Source organism: Theropithecus gelada, chromosome 7a (assembly GCF_003255815.1).
Source record: "Theropithecus gelada isolate Dixy chromosome 7a, Tgel_1.0, whole genome shotgun sequence".
NCBI lineage: Eukaryota > Metazoa > Chordata > Mammalia > Primates > Cercopithecidae > Theropithecus > Theropithecus gelada.
Window position 1 is genome coordinate 49,821,517 of NC_037674.1, and position 26,294 is coordinate 49,847,810.

The 26,294-nt window shown below is 55.3% G+C and overlaps 1 protein-coding gene across 9 annotated transcripts in view; it reads right to left on the bottom strand.

The window, feature by feature from the left end:
• Nucleotides 1-443: 443 nt before the first annotated feature.
• The window catches only part of STRA6 (stimulated by retinoic acid 6), a 30,108-nt gene continuing 4,257 nt past the window's right edge, over nucleotides 444-26,294 (bottom strand). For 3 of the 9 annotated variants that reach the window (XM_025390517.1, XM_025390520.1, XM_025390514.1), the window contains exons 2-19: nucleotides 23,251-23,378; nucleotides 18,851-18,917; nucleotides 18,436-18,521; nucleotides 17,101-17,240; nucleotides 16,744-16,767; nucleotides 16,396-16,562; nucleotides 14,867-14,989; nucleotides 12,488-12,555; nucleotides 12,231-12,307; nucleotides 11,905-11,966; nucleotides 10,176-10,338; nucleotides 5,953-6,028; nucleotides 4,832-4,965; nucleotides 3,322-3,439; nucleotides 3,140-3,241; nucleotides 2,272-2,435; nucleotides 1,759-1,914; nucleotides 444-1,218 (exon numbers count right to left, since the gene is read on the bottom strand). In XM_025390517.1, the coding sequence (XP_025246302.1) occupies nucleotides 1,055-1,218; nucleotides 1,759-1,914; nucleotides 2,272-2,435; nucleotides 3,140-3,241; nucleotides 3,322-3,439; nucleotides 4,832-4,965; nucleotides 5,953-6,028; nucleotides 10,176-10,338; nucleotides 11,905-11,966; nucleotides 12,231-12,307; nucleotides 12,488-12,555; nucleotides 14,867-14,989; nucleotides 16,396-16,562; nucleotides 16,744-16,767; nucleotides 17,101-17,240; nucleotides 18,436-18,521; nucleotides 18,851-18,917; nucleotides 23,251-23,378 (2,019 nt within the window). In that variant the 3' untranslated portion in view covers nucleotides 444-1,054. Of the gene's footprint in view, nucleotides 1,219-1,758; nucleotides 1,915-2,271; nucleotides 2,436-3,139; nucleotides 3,242-3,321; nucleotides 3,440-4,831; nucleotides 4,966-5,952; nucleotides 6,029-10,175; nucleotides 10,339-11,904; nucleotides 11,967-12,230; nucleotides 12,308-12,487; nucleotides 12,556-14,866; nucleotides 14,990-16,395; nucleotides 16,563-16,743; nucleotides 16,768-17,100; nucleotides 17,241-18,435; nucleotides 18,522-18,850; nucleotides 18,962-23,250; nucleotides 23,379-23,510; nucleotides 23,974-24,096; nucleotides 24,310-26,294 lie in introns of those variants that run through there. The other 6 variants (XM_025390519.1, XM_025390522.1, XM_025390518.1 and 3 more) reach the window with 6 other exon arrangements.

Consider the following 26,294-nt stretch of genomic DNA (forward strand, 5'->3'; position numbering starts at 1 on the left):
CACCAAGCCCCCAGCAGGGAAAAGACCCTAGTCTGTCTCCACCCTCCTTTCCCCTCCGTATTCTCATTCTACTCCCATCAGGACAGCCCACGCTCTGTCCCCCCATGTGACACGCCCCCTCCTACCTCCACACCTGGAGTCACACTGCTTCCCCAGCATTCCTGAAGTCGCTTCTCCTCCCCAGATCCTGCCCTTTCTTCAAGACCCAGAACAAGTCCCACTTCCAAAGCCAGCATCCACATGGCTCAGGGGTAGCATCACAGGGTCCTCAGTCTCTTTGCCACCCAAAGGGATGCAGCTCTGGGTTCTCTTTGCCTTCCACCCAGTGTCTGGCCAGCATGTGACCAGAACACCTCAAGCCCCATCCCCATCAATGTACAGTGTGGATGTACTGACAGCGTAGGCGGGGTTTTCCCTGCATACCCCTCCCGCTATGAGGACAGTTTCTCAGGAACAAGTTTATTGCAGGGAACACACTAACCTCTTTCATAATAGCCAAAGGCATAAAAACTACAAAAATATCTGGCTCTCAAGTGTGGGCAGCTCGGTGTGGGACCTGGTCTGAGTCGTGACTTGGGCTGCCCTTCAGGCCAGCAGCCTGGGAGCCTTCCAGCCACTCCCCAGAGAGGTCCTTGGAGCTGAGGGGGTGAGGAAGTGCCTCGGCTGCTTCCACAGCATGAAGGCCAAGGCTGAGGTGGAGCTGAACTGGAGTGGTTCCAGAGAAGGCTTCATCGAGGCCCTTCAAGGCTGGTGGCAGAGCCAGGGTAGGGAGAGGCCTGGATGTGGCCGCCCTGGCTCGACTGGCTCCTGGACCAAGGCCCTAACCCGCCAGTTTCTTTCTTCAAAACCCCTGCTGGCTCTCCCATGGCCAGGTGGGCGGAGCAGAGCTCTCCTGAGGCTCCCAGTGCACACAGACCTCCACCCAACCATGGTGATCCAGAGGACCTGCCGGCTGCATGGCTGGGGTGATGCTGGGAGAGCCGGGGAGGGAGGAGGATGGTAGGCAGGAACGTGCCTCAACACAGATGGGCAGGTGGGCTGGCCTTCCCTGCCCTCAGGACTGGGCACCATTGGCACCCAACAGGGCCGTCTTGCGGAAGACCTGCAGGGTTGGGTTGTGCAGCAGCGTGTAGGCCAGACCCCAGCGAGCCCTGCAGCGGCTGGCCCTGGGCCTTGCTCCCTTGGCCATGGAGTCCTTTGTCTGTAACAGCTGCATCCCTGAGAGAGACGGACTTTCTGTGAGTCACTCAACAAACACCCAGCCAAGCCTCCCTGGCCCTCAGACCTGAGCAGAGAGCCTGAAAATCCCAGGCGTAGTGCAGGTGGTGAGGCTTAGGATGTCCCCTGCAGGCAGCACATGGAAGTGGGGTGTGAGGTCTGTGGATGGACTGGAAGCTGGGTGGGACAAGGGTCTGGAGCTGGCTTAGTGTCCCCTCCCTATACATACTTCTGGGCAGAAAGAAAGGAAGAGGTCATACTCCCTGCCCCAAGGGAGAAGTGGGGGCAATGAGGGAGCCCCTTAGCAAGACAGCTGTTTCATTCTCTCTGTGTGTACACATATGGTGTGTGTATGTGTGTGTTCATATCATGGAAAAAATTACCCTGAGATCAGACCAGGAGGGGTGACCAAAGGCAGCCAAAGAAGAGAGGAAGTGAGAATTTTCCTGGCGCTCACTCTGTGTGCTGGGGAGGGGCACGCATCCTTCCTGGGAGAAGCTGGGTAGGCTCTATTCCCCCATTCCCAGTGGGAGGGCGCACCTTCGTCTTCCTCCCCTGGTCTGAGGCTGTCCTTGGGGGCCACCATGGTCCTGGGTAGGAGGCTCCGCGCTTGCAGGAGCAGGAAGCAGAAGGCTGTCATGGCTGGATGCGACTGGCTGACCTCAATCTTCAAGAAGTTTCGGTACGTGTAGTAGCCTAGGGTGGGGTGGCGGATGGCAATGCTGGGGGAGTAGGGGCCGGACTAGAGGCATCCAGACACCCCCTAACACACACACAGGGAGTGCGCGTGCACACCCTGCATCCAAGCATGTAGACACACCAGGCACGTGGCACATCTGCTGCATGGGCACATGTGGACCTGCTAGAACACCCCACATCCACTGCACATGCTGCAGGGCCACACGAAGCACAGTGCAGGCACACACAGTTGGCATCTGCAGCTACAGACATCGGTGTGAACTGATCAGCTGGCACAGGCCTGGGGCAGGAAAGATGTCTTCCTCACTGCTTGGGTAGTCTGAGCAACCCTCCAGCCCTGCCCAGTGACCTTACCGGGGTCGAGAGTGGCGGCTCTCGGTGGCAGCAGGCTGAGGTCCATCTGGCCAAGGTGGATGGCATTGTAGAGGGCAGAGAGGAGCACTCGCCAGGTGGCCACCATGGCACCCACCAGCACATTGAGGGGAAAGAGAAGAAAGGTGGCTGCATAGAGCACTCGCCTAGGGTGAGAGAAGAAAGCTGAGGCAGGCCGTCCCCCAGAGCCCCCACCCCAGGCTCAGTGTCAGACCTGGATGCCCAGAACTGCTGTGTATTTACTGAGCACCTACCATTTACTACTGTGTCTCCTGTGCACCCCACCCTGGGCAAGGCCTTCTCTCTTTCAACCCACCACCCTGGGAGACAGGAAACTGAGGCCCAGAGAGATTCAGTGACTTAGCCAAGGCTGTCAGCTATTCACTGGCAGAGCTAGGCTTTAATTCTGGGTCCATCTAAGTCTTTCTATGACCCTGATGCCTCCCACCTCCCTTTTCTGGGTCCCCTGTCTGCTAATTCCAAATTCCCCCGGGAACCAAGTTTCTCCCACAGCCTTGTCATCTGACAGGGAACTCCCTTGCTACAAAGTGGAGAGGGGCATAGTTTTGAGGAAACAGAGGATCCAGGGGAGAGCAGTACCAATTCCCAAAGCAAGAAAGGTTCCCGGGGGGTACTTCCAGCCCCATGCCGGGTATGTAGAGAGGTACTTTGGAGTGGGCTGAGCCACTGTCCCTTTTCTGTATGGGTAAGGCAAGCTCTTTCCACTATCTTCTGGGCTTCTTGATAGAGAGAGGGGATAGATGGCAGTGGAGGGAGGACGCAAAAAGAGAGAGACGCTGAAGAAAAGGCTGAGGGCCTGAGGGAGCCACAAGCCCAGGTGCCACCTCACCGGTTGGTCAGCTGTGGGTGTCCATCATGAGTCTCCAGGAAGACCCAATGGGCTGCTATGTTCTGCAGGGTCACAGCCAGGGCCAAAGTCAGCCAGAAGGGCCTGCCAGTGCGGTGGGGAAGTGGTCACTGTTAGCGGACCTCTAAGGAGGCCCCGAGCCCTCCATGTGTTGCTTCACTCACCACGAGGACTCCAGGGAACGGAAGAGCAGGAGGTTCCTGCCATGGAGCACAGGCATGAGCACCAGGAAGGCCAGGGCCGTGGTTCCCAGGAAGAAGATGATTTGCTGCACCAGGAGCCCTGCCAGGGGCGGGAGTGGCAGGGGGACAGATAACAGGTTCTATGAAAGCTGCCCCCCCGCCACCCCCAGAACCAAGGGCTTTGGAATTGGGCAGGCCTGGTTTTAGATCTCTGCTCTGCCTCTGCCCAGCTATGCTGCCTTGAACAAGTCACTTCACCTCACTGAGCCTCAGTTTCTTCCTCTGTAAAATGGGGATAGTAGTCCCCACCTCAGAGGCTGTTGTAAGGATCCGATGAGGTAATGTCTGTGGAAACTCTTAAAATCACAAAGTACTTTGCAAATGTTATTTCCCTCCAGTTTCTCCTGAGTTTGAGTTACTGGGGAATAAGACTACATTTTAAACTGATGTTTGCATTCCTTCAAGCTAGAGCCTGTCATACGGTAGGTGCCCAAGGACTGTCTATTGAAATAATTTGGCCAACTGATTAGAGAATGATGCCTATAAAAAGGCCTGGAGGCATAAGGGCTACCAAGAAGAGATGCTATGACTTTTGTCCTCGTAATTCCTCCACTCCTTTACCATCCTTCTCCTCCCTCAAGGAGGTGAGAATGGAAGGAAATGGAGAGAGAGATACAAGGCCCTTGGATGTGCAACCCTGGCCACAGCCCCTCACCATTCAGAGTGCTTTTCTCACTGCAGTACCCAAGGGGAGAGTCAGAAACTTGGGGCTGGTAGGGGTCCTGGAAGGTTATCTGGTCCAACTCTCTCAGGGCAGGACCCCCTTTGCAGACCTCAACAATATCCATGGAACTCCGCTTGCATACCCTCAGTGACGGGGTCTCATCACCTTTGTAGGTAGCCAACTGTGGCACAGCCCTTTCTTAAGCTGGAGTGCAGTGGCGCGATCTCGGCTCACTGCAACCTCCACCTCCTGGGTTCAAGTGATTCTCCTGCCTCATCCCCTCAAGTAGCTGGAACTACAGGTGTGCATCACCACACCCGGCTAATTTTCATGGTTTTAGTAGAGACGGGGTCTCACCATGTTGGCCAGGCTGGTCTCCATCTCCTGACCTCGTGATCCTCCTGCCTCGCCCTCCCAAAGTGCTGGGATTACAGGTGTGAGCCACTGCACCCAGTCAGGAATGTATCATTTTGAATTTGACACCTCCAGACCTGGGTCCACCCCCCATGAGAACATCTGATGGCACCCACAGTTCACCTCCATGTGGAGGGTACCCACTCAATTTCCTGAGGGCTCCTGTACCCCCATCCTGAGTAAGCTTCTTAAGGGCAGGGAAGGCAGGGGGGTCCCTCCTCTTGCTGTCGCCCCAGAGCATTCCCAGACAAACCCTGAGGGCAGTACTTGCTGAGCACTCTTCTCTTCAACTGGGGCCAGTGTCTGAGGTGAGGCCCAGGCCAAGGCTGGGTGTGGCGGGCAAGGGAGGCTCACCAAGGCAGATAAAGGCTGTCTGGTAGGCACTGAAGCTCATCCAACAGAATATGGCTTGGCGGGAGGGGTGGGGACTCCGATGCAAGGGACTCAAGTCCAGGGCAGCTCCTCGGTACAGAGCTCGAAGGTTGGTCCTGGGGTGGGAGCCAGGGAGGCAGAGACCTCAGGAAGCAACACTCTCTTCCTAAATCCTCTTCTGGGCCAGCAACTGTCCAAACTCCCAACAGAATTTCAACCCACAGCCATCAGCAGGGAGTCCCAGAACTGTGGGAGCCAGGAGGAGGCCACTAACCCAAGATATCTGGAAGAGGTGATACCTGGGCAGTCTTAAAGAGTGAACGAGAAAGAGAAAACCAGGCAGAAGGCTCAACCCGAGCCAAGTCAGAAAAGTGAGAAACAACAGAGAATGGGAGTGACACACAGCACACCACCTGGTAAAGAGGCAAGGCAAGCACAGGCTGGGGAGCCTTGAATGCCAGGAGAAGGAGGGGTGACCTGTGGAGAAAGACCCCTGGGAGGAGCTCTGAGGCCTGGCAAGTGTACAGGACACATGGGCCAGTTCTCTGACATGGGTAAGTGCTCGGGCTGCCCCTTCCACCTGCCCTGGGCCTTCAGTGCTCCTCACCACTCACCACTGCAGGGCAAGTGAGGCAGCATGGCAAGACCCGCACCACCTCTCCAGAGCACTATGCCCCCAGGCCACCCCTCACCTACGCTCTCACATGGCAGGGCCACCCCAGCCTCTGCTGTCATCCACACAGTCCTCACCTCCTATCTCGTCCATTCCCGGGCAGGTACAGCTTCCCCAGGCCGCCTTCCCTCTTCCAGCCCAGCCAGTAGCCCCTACTCAGGGGACAAGCTCCACCAGCTGCCCTGAGTTGGTGGTGCCCTATGTCCCTCATACTCACAGACATTTCCCCAACCAGACAGGAAGTCCCAAGTGCAGGACCCGGCCCCACCTTCTCCCTCCACTGCAGCATAGCCACACTCAGGTGGGCTCCCTGACAGCCTAGGCTGGCAGAGCCCTTCCCTACCTCCAGCCCCAGGGCCTCCCTGCAGACCCACAGGACTCCCACTCCTTCCCCACTTCTGCACTGGGTGAGCCGGAGCCTGCCACTCACCTGTGTGTCACCAGTGAGCGCATCAGGACCAGGAAGGTGAGTAAGCAGGATAAGACCAAGGCCGAGATGTAGCACACTGGTGGGCAGAGAGGGAACAAAGTGAGAGGTCAGGGCCTGGAGTCTCCTGGGGGCCTCGGAACCCCTGCCAGAGTGGTGCCTTGTGGGGAGTTCCCCCTGCCCCACAATGAACTCTGCGTGGAGGCCTCTTGGCCCTATCCCCAGTTCTCAGATCCAGTAAGCCAATGACTTCAGCCACCCCATTCTTCCCAGTGATATATAGTAGCCAAGAGATGAAACCAGCTGTGAGTCTGCAGACCTGGTCCTCACCCTGCTGTTGCTGCTTCCATTGCTGTGGGACCTCCATCCAACCTGGCATCTGCCTCCAGCTTCACTGTTTCTTGGCCATGTGGCCTTCAGGAGGGCACTTCATCTCCCCCAGGCCCCCATTTGCTCATGAATATACTGCTGGGCACGCTGTTATGCTGCACAGCTCCCAGGACAATGTGAGCCATAAGGCCCCATCCATGTCTGTACTAGCAGTCTTTGTTCAGCGCATAGAGGGTGTGAGTCCACATCAGTGTGGCCTGAGTCCATCAGAATAAGGGAGGCGGCCGCTGTCACCCAGCTCCCTCACCCCTTCCCTGGCCATGCACACAATGAGTGCGTGCATGATGGTGTGTCATGAATGAGCCTGGATGTTTAAGAATATCAGGGGTGCAGGCTGCGACTCTCCCACCTTACATCCACATCCAGCCTTGCTCTGGACTGTCACGGCAACCCCATGAGGTTAGACAGAAGAACTGTTCCACTGGGCTGAAGAGGAAGCTGAGGCTCAGAGAGAGGGCTTCGCCCAGCCAGCCATGCCGCTAGAAATGATAGAGCGAGGTGTGCAACCATTTCCAAGCAGATCCAGAATGAGCCTGAGATGCGTGCACCCTGATCTCATCAGTCAGCCCAGGGAAGTGTTCCTGGTGCCCGTGTCACCACCAGAATCTCAAGCGCAGGGAAAGCAAACACAGAAAAGGTGAGTGCTAATTCCACAGAGCCACAGGGATTAGAGCGGTGGGTCTCCGCACTGACATCGCCTTTAGGATCACCTGGAGCTGCTAAAACTCGCCCATGGCCCAGCCTGCACCCAAACCAGTCAAATCAGAATTTCTGTGGGTGGGACCCAGCCTTAGCCTGTGAAAGCAACACTGGTGATTCAGTGTGCAGTCAGGGCTGACAGCCACTGCTCTGGGGACTTTTCAAAGGCAGAGCCTTCATGATTTCTTTCCATCAGCAATGAATTGAAATCAATCAACCAGCCAATATTCATTGGGTGCCTGCTACAGTGGCGCTCAAACTTTGCTTGCATGAGAATCACTGGAACTGTAATCCTGGCACTTTGGAAGGCTAAGGCAGTGGATCATCTGAGGTCAGGAGTTCGAGACCAGCCTGACCAATATGGTACTAAAAATACAAAAATTAGCTGGGCCTGGTGGCGGGCGCCTGTAATCCCAGCTACTCGTGAGGCTGAGATGGGAGAATCACTTGAACCCAGGAGGCGGAGGTTTGCAGTGAGCTGAGATTGTGCCACTGCACTCCAGCCTGGGAGACAGAGTGAGACTCTATTTAAAAAAAAAAAAATTAGCTGGGACTGGTGGTATGTGCCTGTAATCCCAGCTACTCAGGAGGCTAAGACATGAGAATTGCTTGAACCCAGGAGGTGGAGGTTGCAGTGAGCCAAGATTGTGCCACTGTACTCCAGCCTGGGCGACAGAGCACGACTCTATCTCAAAACAAAAAAAAAACAAAAAAAACAAAAAAAACACACACACACAAAAACAAATCACTGGGAGGGCTGTTCAATCATAGAGGCTGGGCCCCACTCTGAGAGTTCCCGATTCAGTAGGTCTGGCACAGGGTTTGAGCATCGGGAATGTTAAAATCACCGGGTGCTTCCCAGATTCAGCCAGGACTAAAAATGATGCTACAGACACCTAGGCCCTTCTGCTGGTCCCTAGCTCCCTCCTCCAGGGCCCTGGCAAGGACACTTTTCTCAGAAGCAAGGTTGGGAGAAAGCACTGCGAATGCATAGCTCCAGCCTCTGTGGTCCCCCTTCTGGAGCCAGCTGGGCTGCAGCAAGGGCACATTCTGGACCGTTTGCTGCCAGGAGGTGAACAGCCCGCCTGCTGAGCCTGGCCTGGTGAGTGTACAGGCTAACACAGCGGTGAAAGTTAGCAGCCTCCATGGCCACAGGCCTGGCCTTTGATCTCCATCCATCTACCTCCTACCTCTCTCTCCCTCCATTGGTTCCCAACTTGGGCGCCCCCAAACCCCAGCACTCACACAATCTTCCTGCTCTTTGCCACCTCTGGGATCCTGTGCCTGCCTTCTTCTGGGCCCTGCTTTGGGGGATAGATCTGTCTTCCCTCATGTGATTGAGGGCCTCAAGGGCAAGTGTTCCTTTTTCACTCCAGCACTCATTTTGCAGGTGGGGAAATTGAGGTCAGGAGAGGTAAAGCACTTTGCCCAAGGTCACTTAGCTTGTAAGTGATGGAACAGAGATTATAATCTGGTTTGCCTGACTCAGCCTGAGCTCTCTGTGAGTGATGCCAGGCTTATGGTCCAAGGGCTGGGTGGCAGTCCTAAAGAAGCTCTGAGCTCAGAAGACATTAGCTCCCTAGCCAAAGGGCAGACCAAGGGACACTGGAGCCCAGGTTGTGGGGTGGCTTTGGGGCCTGGTGGCGGGCACCTATAATCTCAGCTACTTGGGAGGCTGAGATGGGAGAATTGCTTGAACCCATATCTCTAATCCTCTTGGGCTGCAGTATTCCTCATCTGCAAATTTAGAGAGTAAATGCTGCTCTGTCTGGCCCCAGAAGATCCAAAGTGGGAGCCTTTGAGCTTGGAAACTGCAATATGCAATTAAAAATATAAGGCGTGATGAGTGGAAGCAGAATCCTTTGCCCTGGATGTGTCTCTTCTTGCCTTCGAGCCTCAATGTCCTGCTCTGTGAGCTGGGATCAATGATGCTGACCTACACGGTCACTGTGTGCAAGGGTCTGAGGTTGGTTGTGGACTGACCTGGACCATGTCTGCACCTGCCTATGACTCAGGTTGCAACCAGCTCAAAAAATCTCCCAGGAGAAGTCATTTTCAGCTCACCCAGAACTTGTCACCTGTCCAGTTTGTGGGCCTCAGCAGCAGTTCCAGGGCAGCCTCTAGTATGGGAACTGAGGTGCTCAGGGAGATGGTGGAGGTGGTCAGGGAAGGAAGTGGTCACTCCATGCGCCTCTGCCCACTCCCCACTCCCTGCCCTCCCAAGACCAGCATGCCCAGGTCTGTGCGATAAGGATGATGTTAATGGTCAGGTACAGCTGCGGAGCAGCCACACCTCCATCTGCAATGCTGGCAGCCCACGCTCTGACCATCACGTTACTCCTCAGAAGCCGGGGGCCTGTCCGTCCCAGCCTGGGGCCCCCAAGTCAGCAGAAGGTGCATGCCTCCTGAGTCCTGAGCACGGGGCTTTGTCCCAAGGTGATGGAGAGAGCCCCCGCCTAGTCTTCAGGAGCCCTGCGTTCTCTTGGCTGCACTCTGCCCTGCTGGATGGCCTCAGGCAAATCCCTCCCCATGTGTCAAGTGGGGACACTTCTCAGTCCCCTCCACAGGGCTGTTGGGAGTGCCCAGGAGGCAGAGTAAGTAGGTGGCTGCAGGAGGCATCAGACCACAGAAGCGAAGGCCGGGATGGTTCCCTGCTTCAGGAGCTCATTGTCAGAGGAGGGAAGGAGAAAGGATATGGCCCCAAAAGACAGGGAGTTGGGAAGAGAAAGCCTGCACCCTGCCCAACACAAGCCCCCTGCCATGAGGATTCACTCAGAAATCCTCAGTGTCCCCCATCACCGTCTCCTCCCTCCTTCCCCACCTCATCTCACCCAGCCCATGGCCTTCCTCATCTCCATTCCTGGAGAGTTGGTCAGAGACACTGGGGGTGGTGGGGGAAGGTGCCACAGAAGCAGGCAAGGGGCAGGAGCTGCTGAGATGTCCCTTCAGGTTTCATGGAAGCTCAGAACTGGAAGCGCCAACTGCCTCAATTTGGAGATGAGGCAATTGAGACCCAGAGAGGGAAAGGAATGTGCCCAAGGGCCCCCAGTGTGTCCATGGCCGACTAGGGCATAGACCTTGGGTCTCCCTGTTTTCATTCCCCACTGCAGCCCTCAGGGGCTCCCTGCAGGCCTCACCTTCCAGAGCCCACAGATGGTGCTTCACCAGCTCCACCACCTTCTGTTTGTCCTCTGAGAGCACGATCCCAAAGCCGGCCAGCATATAGGAGATATCCGTGGTGACCCCCGCCCTCACCTTCTGAATGGTGGGTACCACGCCCACCAGCAGCAGCAGGGCCACCTGGAAGAGTCCCACAGTGAGGGCCCCATCCCAGGAAAGGGTTTTCTGTACTAACAGGGGAGACTTTGGGGAAGAAACTGGCAGCACACAGGCTCCAGCCACATGCCCATTGCCCATCAGTGTTCTTATCTGCCCCTTAGAGCAGGGTCCTCATGCCTCTAAATGAGGATATTACAGACAGGTGCAATTATAGCCTAATAGGCCAAAGGCATGCCTTCAAGCACCATAACTACATACAGTCGGCCCTGCATATCTGTGGGTTCCACATCCATGACCAACCAATTCAATCAAGCACAGATCAAAAATATTTGGGGAAAAACCCTCAATAAAAAATAATAATGCAATACAAATAATACAAATAAAAAATAATACAGTAGGACAACTTTTTGGGTTTTTTTTTTTTTTTTGAGACAGAGTCTTGCTCTGTCGCCAGGCTGGAATGCAGTGGTGCAATCTTGGCTCACTGCAACCTCCACCTCCCAGGTTCAAGCGATTCTCCTGCCTCAGCCTCCCGAGTAGCTGGGACTACAGGCACACGCCACCACATCCAGCTAATTTTTGTATTTTTAGTAGAGACAGGGTTTCACCACATTGGCCAGGATGGTCTCAATCTCTTGACCTCGTGATCCGCCCGCCTCAGCCTCCCAAAGTGCTGGGATTACAGGTGTGAGCCACTGTGCCCAGCCGTGGGACAACTATTTACATAGCACTTACGTTCGGTATTGTAAGTAATCTAGAGATAACGAGGTATACTGGAGAATGTGTGTAGGCTACATGCAAATACTACACCATCGTATATCAGAAATTTGAGCCTTTGGATTTTGGAATGGAGGGGTGTCCTGGAACCAATCCATCTCAGATACTGAGGGATGACTGTGTCTGCACCTCTATTTACCCATCATCTATCTATCTAAACTTTGGAATGTAAAATTTCCAGTTTTTCTATGTTGTGAAAGTAAATGAGTGCAGGAATTAAAGCTGGACAGATTTGGATTCAAACTTAGGCTACGCTGAGATATCAGCTGTGTAGAAACTTGGCCAAGTCAAATTCACCTCTCCGAGCTTCCATTCTCCCCATCTGTAAAGTGGGGAATAATTGTAACTATCTCCTAGGATCTGAATTGTTCTTGTTTGTTTTTTCTTTTTTTCTTTTTTTTTTTTTTTTGGAGGTGGTGAGGCAGAGTTTATCAAACATGTTATCTCGCTAAATCTTCCCAATTACTCAAAGAGGAAAATTACTCTATTTCCTCCTTTTTACAGATGAGCTAACAGGTTCAGAGAGGTTAAATAACTTGCCCAAGGCCACACAGGAGGTAAATAGTGGAGCTAGGATTTAAATTTGTGTTTATGTGGCCTCCAAAATTAATGCTCCGAGTCACTTTGTGAGTTCAAGAGTGAACACCCCCACCCTTCTGGGTAGGCCAGAATTCCCAAGATGGCCTGCAGCACCTGGTCAGGGTTCTGGATGGGGCACCTAGAGAGCTGGGTTGGGCCGGAGCTACTCCAGGCTTGGGGGTTGAGGGCAGGGCTCCACAGGCAGATGGCAGTACAGGGTGCAGGACATACCTGGTAAATGGCCGTCCCTGTCAGTGTGGCTGAAAGCACCAGCTTCAGCGGAAGACGGAATCCTGTAGTCCTCAAAGGAAGGAGTGTGGTGAACAGCACCACTCAGGCCCGGGAGCCCTCCTCCCTCCCAAGGGGCCCAGGAAAAGGGCCACAGGACTCTGAATGACCAAGGCCAGGCCAGGGTCTTCCCCCTGTCCCAAGCTGGTAGTTGTCCCTGTTGATGACAAGGATTCCAGGGAGCAGGAGCTAGTCCTCCACTGAAGCCATTCTGTGCAAGGGAGGGTAACACCCCCTGTCACGCTCGGCCTCAGCTCCCAACCCCATACCTGGCTGTGGAGTGTAGATGCAGTGTCTCAAGCAGACCCGGGCCCAGGACAGGAAGCCATGCTTGGAGGTGTGGGAGCTGCAGAAAGACCCAAGCAGGTGTGGGGTCCTCAGCGGAAGCCCCTTCCCTGAGGGCCAGCCCCAGAGGCTGGTCATTCTGCCCCTCTGCCCCTGCCATGCTGCCCGGTGCCAGCTTCCCAAGCACGGCTTCTAACCAGCCTGATCCACTGGCCCACAGAGGGTGTGTCGGAGACCCCACCTGCTTCCCAGCTTCTTCCTGCAAAGGAGGTTCCTCAGATATTCCTCAGAGTAGCTGCTCTGCAGCCCCTGCGGAGACAGACAATTGAACAAGCAGATGAGACCAGCCTCGACCCATTCGTGGGTCCCTGGCTCAGGGAACTAGAGTGTTCACCAAGCAGGTGCTCCATAAAAACCTCTTGGCCATGGCTGTGGTGGTGAGTGCGGAGGGGGCTGACCTGTGGGTTTGAGGCCCATGCCCTCCAAAGCTTCCCTTTTCTCTCTCACAAACACAAGGCCAGTTTCCTGTCAAAGAACCATCATTGCCAGGAAGTTCATCCTAAGATCTGTCTCCAACTCTCACCTGCTTTGCTCAGTCACATCTCATCACTGTTTCTTCCCACCCCTAGCCCTCTGGCCTCTGCTAGCTGAAACTGGGGCAAAGGGAAGCTGTGTCCTACGGGCACATCCCAGGCCAGGACACAGGAGGGGGTCATTCCAGGTCAGACCCCCTCAGGCTTCTCCTCCTGCTACTACGCAAGGGAGATCACAAGGGTGACCAGATTTGTCTAAGCCACATTCCAGGCCTTAAGCTGCCTGTGAAGTGGCAGAGGTCCATGGGAAGATGGGGCGAGCCCCTGCCCTGAATCACTGGGAGAACATAGGCGATTGTCACTTGTTGCCATGACAACCCTGGGATCCAGGGCAGGAGTGGGTCAGCTCAAAGCTGATGGGGGTCCTTTGAGACTTAAACCTCTTTGACCAAAGTCCAAAGAGGATTTTGCACCTCTCAAGCCTGGGAGGAAAGGCTGGCAATGAAGAGAGGGGTGGAGTGGTGGAAACCCTGGAAGGGAAGGTAAAGGGGCATGCCTCGGGCACCACGTGGCCCTGGGGGGCCGCTCCCTCTTCAGAGCCAGATGTAAACAGGAGAGGACATGGGCTTCCTCGAGGAGTGTGAGCCTCAGCAGGCAGGAGCTACAAGTGTTCAGAACTCGCTGCCTGCCACGTGGGAGCCGAGCCTGGAGTCTGTGGGCCTTCTTGGACCAGAGTAGCCCAAAATGGACCCAGGGCTCTCCATCCTGCCTAGGGATCTCACTCATTCTCTGGATTCAGTCTGACCTTGCCGAGTTAACACCCAGTCCCAGGCCCTCTGCTGAGCTCCACACTTTGAGCAACACACACTTAGGACCACACGTTGTCCCAGGAGCACCTGCTTCTCCCTCCACCTTCCCTGGGCCAGCAGCTGGCATCACCACCTACCTGCTGGTTGCCCAGGTGCCTCCCATCAAGCCTCTCCTTCCCCTGCCCTGTCTGAAGAGAAGCCAAGCCCTTTGGCCTCTATGTCCTAAGCCTTTCTCCTAAGTCTGTCCTTCTTTCCCCTTTGAGGGCCTCTGCAGAGCTTTCCTCTTCCTCCTCTCTCACCAGAAAGAAGTACTGGACCGCCCCTGCACCCGCAGTCCCAACACCTGCTGCACGCTTCACATTGCACTGTAGGTATTTGGTGCTGCATCTGTCTCCCCACCACACTGGGAGCTCCTGGAGATCAGACACAAGTCCATCAGCTCCAAGTCCACAGCACTGAGCCCAGGGCCTGATATGGTAAGTCCTTAGAAGGCTTTTCATTAAGATCGAAGTATCTTCTAAGAATTCTCTCTTACCATGATGCATTCATCCATCCATCCTTCCTTCCATACACCTTTCCTTTGACCCATCCACCCATCCATCCATCCATTCATCCATCTATTCAAAACTTCAAAAATATTTGCTGAGTATCTATTAAGGGCTAAGGCCTACCCAGTGCTGCAAATACAGTGAACAAAACAGATACAAAACCATCTCTTCCCCTTTATTCATGCTCTTTCCTGTGCCTACAATGTTTGCTCCTTATTCTCTCCTCACTCTAGATCTCCCTGTCCTTCAGGCCCTTGCTAAAGTCTACCCCCTCTAGGAAGCCCTCCCAGCCGTCTCTTTTATCTGAAATTATTCAACCACATTCAACCTAGAGTTGATTCATAATGCATTTCTGCCCTGGGTGCTTCCTGAATCATCTCAGTATGTGCAGAACTCGGATTAGGCGCAAGGCTCCAGGCTGTCTCTCCAGCCGGATCTCAGTGTTTCACAGACAGAGCTATGACTCTCCTGGCTTCTGACTCAGTTCTGCTTTGTTAAGTCCCTACTATTCATACAACCCAGTGCTGCGGGTATCCTGGGTGCCAGTCAAGGGCCAGCCCAGCCTTTGCCTGGGGAGGGAGGACTAAGCAGTCTCAGCAAACATTTTCTGAGCATCTGTTCTGTGCTGGGCCCTACACTAAGCACGGCCATGTATCTGGGACCACAGATATGGGGGAGTAGGGCTGTCTTGGGTGCTGATGAAAAGCTTACCCCAGGCCTGCCCCTTTACCTTGGAGCCTGCTCCTGTCCTACGACTGAAGCTTCTCACCAGCTGCACAGGGTACCAAAGGCTCAGGAATCCGAGGCCCAGCAAGAGAGGCAGGGAGGCCAGCAGGGAATAGTACTTGTAGATCTGGACAGACAAACACCCAGACAGACTACCTTCCACCTTCTTCCCCCAGCCAAGAACCAGAATCCATTGCCCTTCCCACCTCACACTGGGCCCTGAGGATGGTCTGGGGGGCCATGGGAAGGCTTCAGCTCTATGGTTCCCAACCCGCCACCCAGCACAAACCTGCCCACTTCCCCTTCTTGAGCCCTGCAGAGATGCTCACCCCTCCCCCAGGCTCCTGGACCCCCACAGGCCTGAGAGGAGCCAAGAGGAGGAGATAACTTGATTCCCTCCTGCCCCCCACACCCACCTCAACCAGGGCTGGAATAAGGCCTGGAAAGGACACCTCTTTCTGTTTCTGTGTTCCTGGAGCATTAGGAACAGTTCTGAAAATCACGCAAAAGCCTGACTTTGCCTACATATAGTTTTCAACCTAAGCATCAGGAAAGTCTATGCCCTACTTCCCAGGGCTGAGGACTTCCTGGGGGTGGGCCTTTTGTATACTCATTCATGTATTTGTGGGTTCAATATACTTTTATTGAGAGCTTAGTATGTGCCAGGTTCTAGGTGGCAAAAAAGAGCCACCAAGTCCCCCCTCTCAAAGCAACCTCTTAGTCTTCACCTCCACCCTGAGGGACTGGTGTTATCAGCTCCATGGACGGATGTAGAAACAGTCTCAGAAAGGTGGCACTGTTTCCCCAAGGCACTTGGTACCACCTGGCATCATTTTGTTTGTGTATCGTGTCTCCCCTTCTGAAATGACAGCTCTTGGGAGGCTAGGGACTGTGTCTGTCTTGTTCACAGCTGTAGTCCAGTGCCTGGAAATGTCCCTGGTACAGAGTATGTGCTTCAAATATGTTGTTGAATGAATGGGTGAGCGAATGAATGGTGAAGCTGGATTCACACTCAGGTTGTCTGGCTCTAAAGCCTGTACCATCACTCTTTGGGTTCTAGACTGGACAGCTTCACAACTGCAGCCAGCAGCCAGTGAGCAAGGTCCTGAGGTTCTGGAATTCTCCTCTTGTCCCTCTAAGACCATCCCTGACTTCACACTTGCCGGCCTCCATCACGCTTCACTTCCATTCCCTCTCCAGCCTGACCAAAGGGAAGCTGGGGAATCACTAACACAGGCGTTGGGGGTGGGGGCCATTTCAGGCTTTCTCTTCCCCCTACTCTGCCCACTTTCCCTTCTCTGCCCCATCCTAGACTTAAAGCTCCTGAGGGCTGGGCCCAGCCGCCTTGTTCCCTGCCTCTCCCACAGAGCAGTCAAGCTTGGAAGGGGCATGTGTTTGAAGGCATGGAATCCCATGCACAATGGAAGGCTGCAGGGCGGCTCCTCATAGAATCAGAGCTCAAAGGAGGCACCGTGGTTTGAGTAGGTTGCTCTGCACGCCCCTCTGCCCTAGGCCATTGTGGTCAGCAGTTACCTTGGGTGCCTGGGGACACTCTGCCCTCTGCCAGACCTGGACACCAAGGTGGGCCCAGGACAGCGTACTGCCGAGCAAGTGTGCAGCTCTGTGGCCAGCTGTGGCACAGGCGGCCAGCGGGTAGTAGAGGGCAGCGTAATAGAACAGTCCCAGCATCTTCCAGGCCCCTGGAAGGTGAAACAAGCAAAGAGACCCATGCTGGAAGAGCAGACATGAGGCCTGTGGTGAGCCCACCCAGGCCTCTCTCCTGTCTCCAGCTTCCAAGCCCTTCAGCATGTTCAGCGGGCAAGAACCCTAGGTTCAAATCCAGGCTCTAACTAGTCTCAACTCTGATCTTAGGCAAGTTACATCTTGGAGCCTCAGTTTTCCCACCTGTAAAATGGAAATAATCACAATATATTAGCAAGGGAAAAATGAGAAGGTATATATATGATGCTTAGCATGGTGCCTGAGTAAATACTCAATTTAAGATACTACTTCCCCGGCTCTCAGTTCCTCCACTGCAAAATGGGGCTAATATGCATACTTTGTGGCATCATTGTAAAGACTGGATGGTCTGAAGAGGTCATGTCTCAGGATAGTAGCCCATCCCATTGACAACTATTCTTGTTACCCTCATCTCCTTGAGCTCAGCTTAAAACTCCAAGAACCCACCCTATTCCCATCCCATCACACCAACCTCAGGGCCTGGGGGGCAATGGGTACCTTGGCTGGGTACTGAGGCGAGAGTCAGGAAGGGCAATGGGTCCTCGTCGGGGAGCAGCAAACACAGGGAGCTGAAGAGGACCATGAAGACAGCAGCAGGCACTGTCTGGGGCCTGTCCCCAGCCAAGAAATCCACAGGGCTAGCACAGAGGCAAGGACAGGGCAGGAAGGAGTTACTCAGCCCCTGCACCCCCATTACCTCCAGGCTGTATTCCATAAATCAAGGAGGTAGAGTCAGTCCCACTTTCTAGATGGGGGAATAAGACCCCTTCATTCATTCATTCCATAGATATTTGTGAAGTGCCTCTTATCTACCAAGCTCTGGGTCCTGTGCCAAAGGGACTTGGGACATACATACAGTGGGAAGAAGCCCTAAGACTGCTCCCTCCGCCCACCCTGGAAGCTCCAGGAAGCAGCCACCTCCACACTAATTGGTCTGTCTGAGCTGGCAAACCTTCAGAGAACTCAGCGAGTCACAACATCCTTGTACAACGGCCGCCGCCCTGGGCTGGGTGTGGACCCGAGGCAGAGGGCAGACAGCGGGCATAGCTGTCCCAGGCATCACCCCTCTGGGCTCAGGGCAAGCCACTCAGACCCTTGGCTTCTGCACTGCAGCTTGCATTCATGCTCTGAGAGGTTCATTCGCCCTCAAGCACTGCCCCAGCCAGGGCAAGCTCTTTCTGGGGCCAACCAGAGACCCCAGGCTGGTTCCCTACAAAACCAGCACAGCAAGACCAGCCTCGGTGCACCGTCTGGGTCTGGGATGCGAAGCTGTCTATACCAGGGAGCTACCCATCACCTGCCCCAACCCTCTGGTCTCTCGCACACTAGCCTGCCCAGCCCCATCTCCTCAGGATCATGCCTGTCCAGGCAGGCTCTCAGGTCACAGGGCTGAAGGAGATAGGAGAAGAAAGTTCCAGCTATAAGGGCTAGAGGTCAGTCCCCATAAATCTGCCTTCAAGCATTAGGGTCCAGGTGATACCCTCAGGGAAGACAAGGGTCAAGATGGCATTGGGATGGTCACGTCAATCCACACACGGAGGGCTGCCTGAGAAGGTACACTCTGAAGCTGGGTCATGTCAGGCTTGTTACCCTAGGGTCTGGGTTGGAGTCCTTTCTCCCAGGTGGGCTTGTGCAAGCTCCTCCCCCTTCCTCTGGGGGTCCTGACTAAACCTGGAGACCTGGGTGGGCGTGAGGAAAGCGCCAGGCTGAGGGAGGTAGGGATGTCATTGAAGCCAGAGCTACCTTTTAGGTACCTAACAAATCACCCACCCTCCCAGAGTGACCCTGTCCGCTGCGCCCCCTGAGTGGGGGTGCCCAGACCATGGCACCAACCTGGGCAGGCCGGGCCTGCCGTGCACACAGTCAGGCCAGAGCTGGCGGCGCCTCACCAGCACGGCCAGGAGCAGCAGCACAAGGATCTGAAAGGAGAGCACAGAAGAGGGCTTGGGGTGCTCAGGCCTCCCCTGAGGGTCTGAGTTTGAGGGCTTGGACTCAGGCCCCGGGATATCCCCTACCTGCCCAGTGCACACTCCTGTGGCATCTCGGGGACTGGTCAAGGGGTGACAGACATCTGGGAGGTTGGACTTGCATCCTGGTTTGGGCCCCCAGGCTGGGAGAACTCCCAGATAGCTCCCCCCACCCAGGATCTCCCAGGGCCCCCCTTCACCAGCCCCACCGGGAACACAGGTCCCACTGGCCAGGCTGGCAGTAGCTTTTGCAAGCCAGGTTCAACTTGGGTTGGACTCACTGACAGCGAGGCCAGGCAGGCGTGGTACAGGCCGGGTGGTACGCTGGTGTGGCAGGAGGGCACTTCCCTACAGAGCAAAGGAAGGCTGGCTCAGGCCTGCGTCAGGCCCCCCTGGGTGTGCAGATGGGTCTGGGGTTCAAGACTGTTCACACTGAGGCTTTACCCACTACCTCCCTCAACCCTCTGATCCCTCCTACACAAGCCTGCCCAGTCCCACCTTCTCAGGGTCATTCTGGGGCCCTCGTGTTCCTGTGATGTGCCGGCCCCATGCCAAGCTCTGGGGTTATAAGACTAAAGGAGATGGGAAGCTCCCAGGGGCAACAGAGTGGACCAGCTCAACCTGATCACTTATTCTTTTTTTTTTTTTTTTTTTTTTTTTGAGACAGGGTCTTGCTCTGTCACTGAAGCTGGACTGCAGTGGCAATCTCGGCTCACTGCAGCCTCAGCCTCCTGGGCTCAAACAATCCTCCGTGTGCACCACCACGCATGGCATTTTTTTTTCTGTATTTTTAGTAGAGACAGGGCCTCATCATGTCACCCAGGCTGGTCTTGGATTCCTGAGATCAAGTAATCCTCATGCCTCAGCCTCCCAAAGTGCTGGGATTACAGGTGTGAGCCACTGTGCCTGGCTGAGCACTTATTCTTGCTCACCCAGATGCTTCCTGTCTTTCAAGGCCTCCCCTCTCCAGGAAGCCCCTCTGACTGCTCCTGGTCTCACAGACCTCTTCTCAAAACTGTGGTTGAGCACACTACCTGGGTCAAGCAGTCAAGGGTTTGGCCCGATGATTTGCCCTCTACTCACTGCCATCTGAGGTTGGTCTGCGACTAAAATGATCTCCCCTGGTCCGTCTCTTTTCCTGCTTGCCTCTCAACGACAGCCTCCGTGGACAGCAATGCAGGTTGCCCACTGCACAAAGATGCTCAGCCAAGGGAACAAGCAGGCCACCCTGCTCACCAAACCCAGCACCCGCTGAACTGAATGCACCTAACTGGGGATCCCTTTCTCTAATTCCACAGAGGCTCTCTATGGCCTGGCAATGGTCCTGCAGTCACCCTGGCTGAGCACAGAGGTAGACCCACAGGGGAGATAGGGGTCACTGAGGACAATGAAACCCTCCACTTCCCCAGCAGAATCATGTGGCGGAGAAAGGGAGTGAGGCAGGAGTCCTGAGCTCAGGGCTGGCCCTGGCCCTGGGAGATCAGGCAGGACTGGGTCCCTGGGGAGCGGTAGAGCTACGGATTTTCCCAGCTAGGGCCTGGGAGAGCCAGAGGGAGGATGGCAGCATGGGTGAGACCAGTGTGGTCTGGTGGGCGAGGGCCTGAGATGGAGCCTGGGCTGCAGCCAGTCCCTGCTTGCCCAGAGGGCTCAGCCTCCCGCCAGCACACTCTCCACTGTATGAAGAGAGGCATCAAGGCCGCATTATCCAGGGGAGCACAGATCCCTGGGACCCTCTGCTGGGTCAGCTCGGTCTGTCCTGCTCACTTTCTCTCAGGAAATCCCAGCGGATGAGCGGTGGGAAAGAAACCAGCCACTTGGTGGACAGGCAGAGTAAGTCAGCTCTGGACAGCTTCTTGGCCAGGAGACCAGCCTCTTCCCAAAGTAGAAGTGGGGTCCTGAGTAGCTGCCATGCAGGGAGCAGGTTCCCACCGTTGGTGCTCCAGTCTCAGGCTCCCCACCTCCAGCTCCAAGGCCTCTCATTCCAGTGTACGGGGCAGCCCTCCCTCTCAGCCTGCATCTCCCCGCATGACTAGGTCCTGCTCCACCTGTATATCTGGGCCCAGCAGGGACTTGGAAAACTGTCCCTGGAGTAGTTTGACCATTTTCCTATGGACCTTACCCCAAACCACTCCCACCCCCAGAAACGCCCTCCAGGGCCCTGCCTGGGGGAGCCTCTGGCCCTTTCTGTATCACCTGAGGTCCCCATCTGACCTCTCAGCTCAGTGTGAGGGGCCAGATGGGGATCTTAAGTGGCACAGAAATGAGCAAATGTTTGGCTGGTGGCTTGTGGCCCCATGTTTTGTGCCATGGGACAGACAGGATGGCACAGACATAAAGACCTTGGAGAGGGTGGTGAGCTTGATCCTGGGACAGGCACAGCAGGTGCTGAAGGATGCAGAGGAGGGAGAACTTGGGGCCAAAGGAGGTGGCATCTGACTGGAGTTTCAAAGATGGTTACTGGCCGGGCACAGTGGCTCACGCCTGTAATCCCAGCACTTTGGGAGACCGAGGTTGGCAGATCTCCCAAGGTCAAGAGTTCGAGACCAGCCTGGCCAACATGGTGAAGCCCCGTCTCCACTAAAAATACAAAAAAATTAGCTGAGCGTGGTGGTGTGCACCTGTAATCCCAGCTACTCGGGAGGATGAGGCAGAAGAATCCCTTGAAATGGGGAGCAGAGGTTGCAGTGAACCAAGATCGCGCCACTGCACTCCAGCCTGGGCAACAAGAGTAAGACTCCATCTCAAAAAATAAATAAATAAAAGATGGTTAACATCTCTTTAGGCAAAGAAGGGGAAAAGGCAGCTCTGGGTGGAGGGAAGTGCATGAGGAAGCAGAGGGGCAGGCAACAGGCAGCGTGGCTGGGGCTGGTCAAGCCCTCCAGTGTGATTGCAGCCCAGAGGTGAGGTAAGATGAGGGTACAGCAAGCACGGGAGGTCCCGGGAAGCCACTGAGGATGTTTGAACCATTAAATGTTCTGGATTTTAGGAAATTTCTGTGGCTGACTCCACTGCCATCAGTGTTCATCCACCCCAACTCCAGCCTGAGAGTGCTGGGGCACCGGGCACTCCAGAGCTCTTCAAAGCTCTGAAGCAACATGTCCCCAGGGTATCTGACTCACAGACAGAGGTGAACCCAAGTTCATCTCCTCGGGATTCCCCTGAGCTCCAATTTTCTGCTCCCACTTCGGGGGAAGGGGGATGGCAGGCAGCTCAATTGGTTTGGCTAAGTAAGTAGCTTCAAACAAATCTCTTTATTCTTACGGGTGCCATGCCCTGCAGTGGGAGAAAGGAGCTGAATCTTCTAGCTGTCACCCACATGAGGGACTGGACTCCCCATCACCCATTGCCTGACATACACACAACTTTATTCTGAGACCACACTACAGCTACAGGCACCTGGCTCCCGGCCAGTGTCCGAGCCCTGAGGCTCCCAAGGACACAGCTTCAGATTAGAGCCTTCACCTAGGTCAGAAACCATCCTCATGGGTTCCTGGGCCTCTCCTCATTCTGGTCCCTCGCAGCCCACACATACACAGTGGGACATGTGGAACCCACAGGCTCTCAGTCAGTCAGGCAGGATGAGTGGGGCGCACGCCCTTGCTGACTGCAGGCTATTTTCCAGGTGGTCAGAACCCTGAGTCCTCCACACAACAGCTCCTTCCCCGAGGCCTGGGTGGAGCCTCTGTCCCTGCTGGATGACCCAAGCCCAGCCAGGCCGCAGCCCCAGCCCCTGGGGAGGCACGCAAGGATTTTTCCTTCTCAAGTTTCAGGTTTTGATGGAGAACAGATGTGCACACATCTGGCTCGGCAACCCCCAGCCTCACCTTTCTACTTCTCCAAACCCTCAGACAGAGCAGGGAGGTAGGGGATGGGGCCAGGCCTGGGAACAACAGGGGAGAACTGGCTCTGGGTCCTACACAGGCAAGGCATCCTGGCAGGAGGTGGGGGACGCAGAAGGGGTCCAGCTCCTCCACCAGGGTGCCCAGACTAAACCCCGGTAGAATGGACCCAGGCAAAGCAGCTGTGGCCGGGTTCTCAGGCCACCCGGGGGCGGGCTGCCTCCCTGCTCCCACCCTCGCCTGGGCTGGCCTGAGCACTCTTGCTGAAGGGAATAGGCTCTCCTCATCCTCTGAGACCATCCAAAGACAACAAAGGTGGCTGTTTGCTCAGTGACTTCTCCCCACGCTTTCTCCCTTTGGTTCTCTGCCTTCACCGAATCCCCCAGCCTGCCCAGAGAACCTGACACTTGGAAACACCACACCCAAATGCTCACCACAGAGACCAATAACCCCTTGAAGGCAGGTCTGCTTGCCTCAACTGCTCCCAGCAGCTTCCCCATCCTGGCTATGGGCCAGAATCACCCAGGGAGCCATCCTTGCGGATCTGAATCTGCAAGGAACACTAAAGGAATCTGTATTTTTAACACATCACACAGGTGCTTTTTAGGTGACCAGCCTTAGGTATCTTAACAGCAGGGTGAGGGGTCTTGTTCTCATGTAGCGGAAGCAGAGACTGAATGAACCCCAGAGAGTCTGTGACTTGCCCAAGGTCTCACAGCAAATGAGTGGCAGAGCCAGACCTAGCAGCCCCTGACCAGGAGCTGCTCCCCGGCCAGTTGCAACCTCTGCCATCAGCCCATTCTGATGGCCGACAGAATGAGGTTGGGGGCTTCCACACTTACCCCTCTGGCTGGAGCTCCTCGCCGCCCTGGGGCTCATCGATGTACCAGCTGCCGTAGGAGTAGTCCTCTGTGGCCCCGGGGGAGGTCTGGTTCCCTGCTGGCTGCGACGACATTCTCCGGCCCTTCTCCTCCTTTGACCCCAGGCGAGAGAAAGAAAAGCCACTACAGATGTGAAAAGAGGCTTAAAAGAGAAAAAAAAAAAAGACGGAAAACCCAAACAAAGAAACATTTCTCTTTAATCCTGAAGGTTACTTTCTTACTTTTAGCTCTCTGGGAAAAGCCCGTCTGGGACTGAGGGCCTGAGCAAGCTGGCACAGGAGGAGGACAGGGCCTCTCGTGTCCCCTCCTCCCTTCCCGCCCATCGCACCGGTCCTGCAGAGATAGCTGTCCCCTTGGGGCCCCGGGGCTCCTGCTGGCGCATCTGTCTGTCTGACCAACCACCAGCAGGCGTTTGTTCAAAGGACCATTTTCAAAGAAGGCTTGTGCAGTCCGAGCTGCCTAGAGAGACGCCCCTTCCTTCCCTCTTCCCAAGCCCACCTAGACAGACCCACAGACACACCAGAAGGGAGGCCCAGGGAGGAAGGAGTTGCAGAGATGAAAGGGTAGGCAGGCCACAGCCAGCTCCGCACTGCCTGCCTGGGCCCTCCCAGCTGGGCTCCCTTCCCCTCCCCCAGCCTCAGCCTGCCCCTTTCTGGCCCCTTTGGGCCTCGGTGATGGAAACACACCATAATCCTTGACAAAGCCCCCCTCCTGGGGGAGGAGGCCCCAGCACCATTGGCGGCCTGAGCGCTGCAAGGGTGTGGCCAGGAGCCACCCCCACCCCCGCACCTGACTTCACACACATACCTGCCTTCAGCGCCTGCCCCAGAGCTCCCACACCCCTGCCCGCCACATCTGCAGTGCCCCACACAGACAGGAGACCAGCATTGCAGCAACAACAGAGGGAGACCAACTGCTGGGGCTGGGCTGGGGCGGAGGCAGGGAAGGGGAATCTGTCCGTTCCTTTTCCTAGGGTTTCCATGAAGGAGGCAACATGTGTCTCACTGGTAAACCCTTTTTGTTCCTACAACTTGATTTCACAAGGAGATAACTCACCCCCACAAGGCGGAAATTAGCTCTTTAAACACAAACCAGACCCACGGGTAGGCAAGAGGAGCCCCGCCTGCCTTCTGCTCCTCCTGGAGTGAGGCTGAGGGTGAGCAAGGCAAGGTCTGGGCCAGGGAGGAGGGCTCCTCCTCATTCTCCCTCCCCAGGAGCAGGACCCGTGCCCCAGCCTGAAGGGAGGGGCGAGAGGCAGAAGAAGGTAGAAAGCAGTTCTCAGGCCACAGTCCCTGATGGAGGTTTAGGCCCCTGAAACTGTGAGGGTCTCTGTCCTTCCAATACCCTACAAGGGTCTTGGGCTTTGACCCTATCAGCTAAGACAGTCATTCAACAGCTTTTTTAAAAAGACATTATTCATTTAGTCTTTTAACTTAAATTTATTGAACACCCAGTATGTGCCAGCACTGTTCTGAGCCCTGAGGCAGGAGACATTACAGTTCACGGGGAACACGGCCAGATAACTAAATCCCCTCCAAAATCTGAGGGTTACAAAGGGAAGCACAGGCTGAGCTGGTCTCTACCATGGGAAACCAAATTTAGCCCAAGAGTATTTGGGAGTAGGGGGAGATTCTGAAGAAAATAACCTTTCCATGGTGATCTGAAGGGCAGGGAAAAGTCAGCTGAGCAGAGGGTGGCAGGCTCAGGATGGGGATGGGGGTGGGGAGAAGTGTGATCCCCACAGAGGAAATAGCAAGGGTGAAGTCTCAGAGTAAACAGGGCTTGAAATCCTGGAGGAGGCTGTCATTCAAATTCCCAAGCCCACAGGAAAGGATTAGGGGCTGAGCACGCTGCTAGCCTGAGTTCCTCCCCATTCTTGCCAAATGGCCCTTCTGGCAGGAAGAGGGTTCTGTTGCTCTCCACCATCCCACAGAGATATCAGCGCCTGCTGACTCAGGGCTGAACCTGAGCTTTATTTGATGTAATGCAGGAACCCACACTGGCCCTTCTGATCCCAGGGATGCGGGAAACTTGCCTTCCAGGCGCGGGTGTGAGCTTCTGGAGGGCGGGACTCTATCCCTGCCTTCCCTCCTCCTGCCTTCCCCTGATGCACAGCGCCTGGCCCTTGGGTAAGAGGGACTTTAGAAACTGAGCTCGGCAAAGCCATTGCTTGTTCTGGTGGTCAGTGTTCATTAGTGGGCCTGTCCTATACAGGCTGCTGCTGTGCCCTGAGGTTCACCAGCTGGGCTTCCCAGAGCCCCCGTGCCCACACCAGAGCCCAGCAAGCCCTTCCCTGCTCAGGGGTCTCAGACCCTTACCTTAAGGAGCAACCAACTCACATCTGATTTTAAATCCACCTCCAACCATGGGAATCCAGTTCCAGACAGGGAGCCCACTCCCTCTACAAGGCAGCGGTGTCTGGGGTTAGACATCCTTGCCTATCAGAAACCATGCCCTTTGGCCAGGTGTGGTGGCTTACACTTGTAATCCTAGCACTCTGGGAGGCCGAGGCGGGTGGATCACTTGAGGTCAGGAGTTGGAGACCCAGCCTGGCCAACATGGCGAAACCCCATCTCAACTAAAAATACAAAAAATTAGCCAGGCGTGCTGGTATGCGCCTGTAATCCCAGCTACTAGGAAGGCTGAGGCAGGAGAATGGCTTGAACCCGGGGTGGGGGGGTGCGGAGGTTGCAGTGAGCCGAGATCTTGCCATTGCACTCCAGCCTGGACAAAAGAGGGAAACTCCATCTCAAAAAAAAAAAGAAAGAAACCATCCTCTTCCTTGGAGGAAGCCTAACTCTGCCTTCCCCAGGCTGGTTTGGCAGTGAGCAAGATGAGTCAAGCCCTGCACCAAATGGAACCTGATGTATGGTAGGGCTTGAGGGACACGACACCAGAGGGGAAGTGAAGTGGGGGAAGAGAAGAGAGACAGACGGGAGTTGGCTGTTTGAGACGAGGTGGTCAGGGAAGGCCTCACTGGGAAGGTGGTATGTCGCTGATACCTG